This window comes from Mobula hypostoma, chromosome 5 (genome assembly GCF_963921235.1).
Source record: "Mobula hypostoma chromosome 5, sMobHyp1.1, whole genome shotgun sequence".
NCBI lineage: Eukaryota > Metazoa > Chordata > Chondrichthyes > Myliobatiformes > Myliobatidae > Mobula > Mobula hypostoma.
Genome location: NC_086101.1, coordinates 189,294,572 through 189,303,000, shown reverse-complemented (window position 1 = coordinate 189,303,000; position 8,429 = coordinate 189,294,572). Strand labels below are relative to the sequence as shown.

The 8,429-nt window shown below is 40.8% G+C and overlaps 1 protein-coding gene across 2 annotated transcripts in view; it reads left to right on the top strand.

The window, feature by feature from the left end:
- The first annotated feature begins 997 nt into the window (after positions 1 to 997).
- fam193a (family with sequence similarity 193 member A) overlaps positions 998 to 8,429 on the top strand; it is a 208,792-nt gene continuing 201,360 nt past the window's right edge. For both annotated transcript variants that reach the window (XM_063049561.1, XM_063049560.1), the window contains exon 1: positions 998 to 1,509. In XM_063049561.1, the coding sequence (XP_062905631.1) occupies positions 1,333 to 1,509 (177 nt within the window). In that variant the 5' untranslated portion in view covers positions 998 to 1,332. The remainder of the gene's footprint in view (positions 1,510 to 8,429) is intronic.

Here is an 8,429-nt window from a genome sequence, read left to right as displayed (position 1 = left end):
AGTGGACTTGGGGAAGGGAAGTAAGGAGAGCACACACCAGTCCTCATTGAGGGTTTATTGGAACAGCTTCGTTTCTTGTTGTTGATATCTCAGAGGGTCCATCTTGGGGCCAGAAACCACACCAGTGGCTACACTTCATTAGCTGCTTGAGGGGATTTAGTATGCCATCAAAGACTCTTGCAAATTTCTACAGATATACTTTCGAGAGCACTGAAATTAACTGCGTCACTCTCTGGTACGGAGGCTCCAATGCACAGGATCACAAGAGAGTAACAGGCTCAGTCAGTTTCACCACAGACAACACCCTCCCCACCCTTGAGGACATCTCAGGAAGGCAGCATCATCGTCACAGATCCATGCCATCAGGCACATGCTTGCTTCTTGTTTCGACCTTCAGGTGCAGGAGCATAAAGATGCACACTCAAAGTTTTAGGGACAGCTTCTTCCCTTCTGCCATCAGATTTCTGAATGGCTCATGAACACAACCTTGTTATGAACAAAGGTACAAGAAATTCTGTAGATGCTGGAAATCTTAAGCAAACTCAGAAGGTCAGGCAGCATATATGAAGGGAAATGAACAGTCATCAGGACTAGAGTCATGGAGTGGAGACAAGACAAGTCTCGGTCAGTAACATCGTGCGTTGCCCTCCAAACATACTGCCTGACCCATTGAGTTCCTCCAGCATTTTGCGTGTATCACTACCTTATTTCTTCTTTTTATTAGGCAGTATTCATACATTTATGTAATTTGCGGTAATTTTATATCTTTGCTATGTACGCTGCCGTAAAACAGTAAATATCACTCCCAATGTGTCAGTGATAATAAACCTTATTCTGAAGTGGGGGAGATAGAGAGAGAGACAAGGAGGAAGGAGGAGAGGGAACTACAAGGACCTGCATGCCGTTCGGCGGAGGCGCATGCGCAGTGGTTGGTTGGTTGGTTGGTGTGTTGGTGTGCGGCGGCGGCGGTGGTGGTGGCGGTGGGGAGCCGGCGCATTGCTCGCCGGGATACGGCCCTGCACTCTGCGCCATATTGGAGTGGGTTCGGATCCTGTCAGAGAGGGAACGAGAGCCGAGCCGGACCGGGCCGCGGGGTTTCAGTGCACCGCTCCTTCCAACCACAAGCCCCTCCGACCTCCCGCCGCGTCCTCGTAACAATAAACGAGGGGAGGAAAGAGAGAGAGGGGACGTGAGAGAGAGAGAGAGAGAGGAGACTGTCCCCACCCCCCCTCCCCGTCCATCCGCGGACCGCCCGGCCCCGAACCGACCTCCCCTCCCCTACTGTCCTGTCCTTCCCCGCCCCGCCGCTCCGAGCGGATCCGCCAACCGGTCATGAGTCCGGCCGACGCCAAGCGAGCAAAGCGGAGGAAAAACAAGCGGGGCGGCGGCAAGGCGGTGAGCCGCCAGCAGAAAGCCCTGACGCCGCCGAGCAGCAGTGGGAGCGGCGGCGGTGGAGCGGGAGGAGCAGGAGGCGGCGGCGGCGGAGCCAACGGCACCTTACATGGGGAGGTGAGTGGGCCCGTGGGCCTTCGCCCTTCTGTCCGGCGCCTCGTTTTGTTTTAAAATGAACCCGTGCTGGTTCCCACCCCGGCATCGAAAAGTGGAGGTGGATCAGCCACAGAGATAGAGGGAGGGTGGGGTGGGGAACAGGGACATGTAAAGGGCGTTGTTAACCCAGCCCCGGGTTCTAGGCCTTTCAGCTCCATCCCAAGACTTCAAAATCATACAGCCTGCTCCTTGGAAAGCAAGTTTTGTCTATTTAATACACCCTTGCACGATTGGATGTCCTCCCTTCTCCCCATTCCAATTTAAGACTTGAGCCTCCCTTAACACACACAAAAGTACTTTGCATCAAATATCATCAGAATGTATATGATTTCCCCCTTACCCCCCCCCCCCACACCCCTCTCAACACTCCGTCTGATCCTCTCAGAATGTTATGGTTTAATTTATGGATCCTCTTAAGTTTGCAGATACCAGTGATAAGTCATGAATGGGGTTTATTTTGATTTGTTGTGTGATATTCTCTCAGCTATGTTTTGGGTGTAATTTGCCTCTTGAATGCTCAGTGGCTTTTTTATTGATAATATGTATTGTATGGTGCATGAACTTAACATTGACAATGGTATCTTCGTCTTGCATCAACTGCAGTATATTCTATTTAAGATTTTTTTTATTTAATGGAGTATGCAGTAGTTATGCAGGAGTATGGTAAATTCTGTTAAAGAATATTTTGGAAAATCAGTGGTGGAAAATTGTTTTAAAACTGGGTTTATTCTGGATGCAAAGCAAAACTTGCTTTTTTCGAGGAAAGACATTGCAGTATGATCAGTTGCTCTGATACAGCATCTTAAAAAACAGAATGAATATGAACATGTCTGTCGAGTGGTTGAGATGTGCACTGTCTGGTAGTAAGATTTAGTAAATTTCGTTTTGACTTTAACAGGCATCTTGACAGAAGCTAACCTTTTCTGTTGGAGCTTTGATTTGATACACAATTGATTTTTTTTATGTGCTTTTGATCTGGAAGAAAGATATTTTCCACTAAGGATGAAGTGATCCACGTCTAATGGCTGAATGTGATGTTAAAGTAAAACTAGTGGATTTATTTAAAAGTGATATATCTCTAATTTTGAAACTATGTTTGTGGAAAGGATATTTCAAGGATGAATGATGTGAAAAAAATGCCTTCTGTTGTTCAAAGCAGCTTTTAAGAGTACAAGATATTTAAAAAACTGATGTTGAGGAAAATGGAGAGTAACTGAGGAGAGAAAAAGCTTGGTTAACAAAGAATTTTGAAGATACTTTCTTTGAGAGAGATTTAGTTGGTCAAGACAGCTGAAGGCACAGCTGGCAGTGAAGGTCTAGAATTGGGAGAGTGTTCTTTGTGGTTGTGGAGGAGGTTAAGGGGGTTCGAATATAAGGTGAAAATGTAAAAATTGTGCTCTTTGGGCAAAGAGGGGTTGGATGAATGGGAAATTGCAAGTCACGATGCATCAGCAGTGTTTTTGATAGTTTTTAGGTTCATTGAAGATCCAAGTCTGGTTAAGAAACATTGAACTGGTCTGTGGTGAAGCATAAAAGTATGAGTAAGGATTTGATCAGCAGGTGGGTTGTGCTATATCAGGTGATACAGTTGAAGCAGGTGGTCTTGGTCAAGCTTTTCAAATTAATTATTGCAACTTGGAAAAGGATATCCTTTGATTTTTGTTGGTTTTGTATACAATGTGAAAAGTATTTCTGTCACCTGTTCAAGTGTCTCACAATAGTGTGTATATAGTATTTTAGAAAAGACATAATTGTATGCCCTGATGTGAGAGGTTCTACTTTCAGTGTTCTCAATCAATTTCAAAAGGTGGAAGAGTGTGTATAAAATTTAACTTGTTGACATGTATCCAATTTATTTTCGCAATTTTGATCTCAATTTTCAAACCTTGAAAAGCTTCCTTGGTTAGTTTTCTTGGTTGTTTAAACTGCTTTTCTATTCTGATCATTCATTGATGAGCAATCTAATACAGATATGCCCAATTTATAATGCATTACATTTGAGGTTATTAGAATAGTCAGTTTTAACAGTTGCAGATATTATGTTAATGCAGTAAAAATTGAAACTAATCTTTGCTGTAGAACAATAAAGAGACTCTGAATTTAGAAACTGAAATTCTCTGCAAACCCAGTGGATCTTGCAGGTGTATACAAAAATGCAGCACTTCATCTGGGGCAGTAGATGGCAAAGAACTAAACCACACAGGGAAAGTTTCCAATTTCATGAGTTTGCTTGTTGGTTGAGAATTGGCTATTTTGATCAGTTAATTATCACAGTGGTGTGCGTTATCAGAAATTCTGTTGGGTATGATATGTATTTGGGTTTGATTTTTGGCAGTAGCTACTTCATGTCATTAGGGTGCGTTGTGACTTATCATAATTACATTCACGATCTAGAAATTTGTATTCTCCCAAAATGATCATTTGCATTTCTAAAGTTGACTTTAATGGTCAGGAATAGCTTTTTCTCCTACGCTATCTGATTCCAAAATGGACATTGAAACCAAGAACACTACCTCACTTTTTACTTATTATTTCTGTTTTTGCACTATTCTTTAATCTAATGTATATATATATTTTAATTGATTTATTTTCCTATATTATCATGTAATGCTAAGTTAACAAATTTCACGACATATGCTGATATTAAATCAGATTCTGATTACTTTGGATAACACTCACATCTATGGTGATGAAATGCTTTGAGAGGATGGTCAAATTAACTCCTGCCTCAGCAAGGACCTGGATCCACTGTAATTTGCCTGTCACCACAGTAGGTCTACAGCTGATACAATCTCAGTGGGCTCATCACATGGCCTTAGATCACCTGAACAATACATGCACATATGTCAGGATGTTCGTTGACTGTAGCTTAGCATTTAACACCATCATTCCCTGATCGATAAGCTGCAGAACCTGGGCCTCTGTACCTCCCTCTGCAATTCATTCCTTGACTTCCTTACCAGAAGACCACAATCTGTGCAGATTGTTGATAATACCTCTTCACTGACAATCAACACTGGCACCCTTCAGGTGTGTGCTTATACCACTTCTCTACTCCCTCTATACCCATGATTGTGTGGCTTGATTTCACTCAATTACTGCCTATAAATTTGTTGATGATACAGCCTTTGTTGACGGAATCTCAGATGGAGATGAGAGGGTGTACAGGGGCAAGATATACCAGCTAGTTGAATGGTGTAGCAATGACCTTGCACTCAATGTCAGTAAGACGAAAGAGTTGATTTTGGACCTCAAGAAGGGTTAAAACAAGGGAACATGAACCAATTCTCATAGAGGGATCAGAAGCGGAGAGAGCGAGCAATTTCAAGTTCTGGGTGTCGAGATCTCTGAGAATCTAACCTGGTCCCAACATAGCGATGCAGCAATAAAGGCGGCAAGACAGCGGCTATATTTCATGAGAAGTTTGAGAGTTGGTTTGTCAACTAAAACACTCAAGCTTATAGAGATGTACTGTGGAGAGCATTAAGGACTCTCTTTATGCCCTCTTCTGATTGTTACCATCAGGAAGGAGGTACAGAAGCCAGAAGGCACACACTCAGCGATTCAGGAACAGTTTCTTTCTCTCTGTCATACGATTCCTAAATGGATATTGAGTCCATGAACACTACCTCACTTTTATATATATTTCTGTTTTTGCACAATTTTTAATCTATTCAATATACTTATAGGTACTTAAAGTAATTGATTTGTTTTCTTTCTATATTATCATATAACTCCTGCTAAGTTAACAAATTTCATGACACATGCCAGTGATAATAAACCTGATTCTGATAGTTTTGTGAATTAGTTTTACATTTCTGGGTGTCTACTGACCATAATTTTCATACACTGTTCATTTCTGTATGTGCATTTAAAGATTTACTCTGATCTTGAGTAGAAGTGGTAGCTTGAGGGGTTGGGTGGTATTTTGTACTCAAAGATCTCCTTGGAATGGATATTTTATACTTGTGCACTGTTGTGAGAACTTGTTTGACTGTCTTGAAGTTTATTGTTGGTGGCGCCTGTTATTTTGTGATGAGAGGATTGTATCGTCCTAGTGCAGTTAGTTTGCTAGGAAAAGGCAATCCAAAGATATTTTTGTTTAAGATTGACCTACAGTCTTGCTGCTTTAGTTGTACATTATGTTCCTTTACACACTTTGATTTTGCCGTGTGTGAGAGAGAGAGAGCTGTATTTTCCCGTGTGGTGCTTGTGTCACAGTGCCATGCAGCCTGGATTGCTCAGGATCAGTGTTCCCTCTAATTTGTGATGACCAGTGTGTGCAAAAATCTTGTGCTGTGCAATTTTTTTGCTCAGTGACAGCAACATATGTGCACTGAATAATTTCTTCAATAAAAGCAATATAAATAAGCCAGTTCTACAATCTGCAGACATATCATTGACAAACTCCACGTTGTCAGCACCGTTCACATCAGAAACCGAAAAAGGAAATATGATTGTGTACGATCTTGAAATATACTTAATGTGCCAGCAAGGCAGAGGGAGACAACCTTTTGTGCGCAGTTTAAATTCCTTTGTGTGCTAGTAGCAAAAGGAGTGTGTACGTGCACACCTTAGGGGGAACATTGCTCAGGACTTGCCATGGGGAGAGGTGCAATGTGATTCACTAGTTGAATATGACAAATATTGGGATGTGTTCACTGAAGTTGAGGAAATTAAGGAGAACGGAGAGGAGAAGCAAATTGAAAATACAGACAACATGGAACTACAATGAAATATCTTCAAAAACTTGTTCAGTAATAAGGTAAAATTGAGGATTAGTATCAAATGGACCATGTGGACCTGCAGACTTGTTCTATTGTTTAAGATCTTGGGTGATCTTCCAAATCGGGGGTATCCAACCTTTTTTATGTTATGGACCAATGCCATTGATCAAGGGGTCCATAGACCCCAGATTGGGAACCTCTGGACGAATTGAATATCAATTTCATGCCTCATCTTGAATTCTCGGTGACCAGGAACCTCAAGTGAATGTAGTTGACAACTGAACATTCCTTTATTGCAGCTATATGTGGTAGAATTCAGATTCACAACCCTCTAAAATGTATTTCTCACTACTCTTTAAAAAGTGTGACTGCACTTTAAGAATTCTTTCATTGGTTGTGAAGTGCTTTGTGATGTTGTAAGGGCATAAACAAAAAAACATGCGTTAGGGTGTTTTATATCAAACTTCGACGGATGGTTCTGAATTCTTGCCTGTCCAAATGGAAATTTATTCATATTAAGATGTTAAATCACATAGTTAATGAAGTTAATTCAGTTATTGTATGGAAGTTGAAATTCGAAGTGAAGAATACAATATATCATCAATATTAAACCAGTATTGGGATGCTACCATGGATTAACTGACCTGCACTGAAGATTGTTAGTTTTTGTGTTTCTTTCTAATTCTAACTGCTAATTTTGCAGTGGCTGTATTTTTCCTTCCTTGAGCTCTGGTTTTCTTCAGATGTGATATAAACTCCCTTGACAGTAACACTTACCTTGAATAGTCTGTTACCTTGAATTGATCTGAAAATAAGTAGAAAAGGTAATTATACCTTGTTACCATTTGAAGTTTTACAACTGACCTTTTGACTTGTACTGGCAGGTATTTTCAGATGTAAGTAAGACTTGTTACATCTTTGTGAGTGTCTTTCGATTTTATGGCAGCTAATAGTGAAAACAAAACCATTGTGTGCAAGACAATTGTGTGTGTTTATTTGCTCAGGATTTCCATGCCCTGCAAGAAATTTATGACTTGAACTCCAAGTGGATTTTGTAGATTTAAAATAGTTTCTTACCAAATAGTTAAGGTTCTGATCCATTAGTTGGAAACAATCAGGAAACATTAGATCCCACCCATGTTATTCTCTCTTCTTTCCTCATCCATTGGACAGAAGATGCAGCACACACTACCAGGCTCAAGGACAGCTTCTACCCCACTGCTATCATACTATTAAATAGTTCTCTATTTACTGTAAAACCTTGTTTTGATCTTGCACCTTATTGTTTACCTGCACTGCACTTTCTTTGTAGCTGTTGCACTTGATTCTGCATTTTCTTGTTTTATCTTGTTCTCGCTCAGTGCGCTGATCTGCACGAACAGTGTGCAAGACAAAGCTTTCTGACTGTGACAGTAATATTCCAATTCCAAAAGGAGGAACTTTGATATGGATTCTAATCAGGTTCCTTTACTATAGGTTAGACTCATTTGGTAAAGCTGCCATGTAACCTATCAAATTCAGTTTTTGCAGCAGCTTCAAATGGAGAAAATTGTGCTTAATTTCATAGTCTCAGACTTCTGTAGATGTTTTAAAATATAGGGGAGCATAAGACTATGTTGCGGACAGAGAGGGAGATCATGCATCAAATTTTAAATTGAAATATACATTTTCTTTCATTGTTCCGACCACTTTTATCAAATGTTATTTTTCCTCAAGTGCCGCCTGATTTGTCCTTTTGCAGTTCTCCGTCACATGTATGTACATGGTTTAATCTTTTCATTTGAACAGAATCTTGAAGTTTTTGCTGAAAAATAAACTTCTGCCTTAAAACTTGTTTTTTTCTGTTGCTAACAAGGGAAAATCTTGTGCGCAACGCATACAGTATGTTGGAGGAACTCAGCAGGCCAGGCAGCATCTCTGGAAAAGAGTAAACAGTCAACTTTTCGGGCCAAGACCCTTCATCATGACTGGAAAAAAAGTTGTAAAGTTAGAGCTCCCTCCACCTTCTTGATCTAACTTTTCAATTTTTTTTTCCAGTCCTGATGAAGGGTCTTGGCCAGAAATGTTAATTCTTTACTCATTTCCATAGATGCTGCCTGGCCTGCTGAGTTCCTCCAGTATTTTGTGTGTGTTGCTCTTTCTGTTGCTACCTGA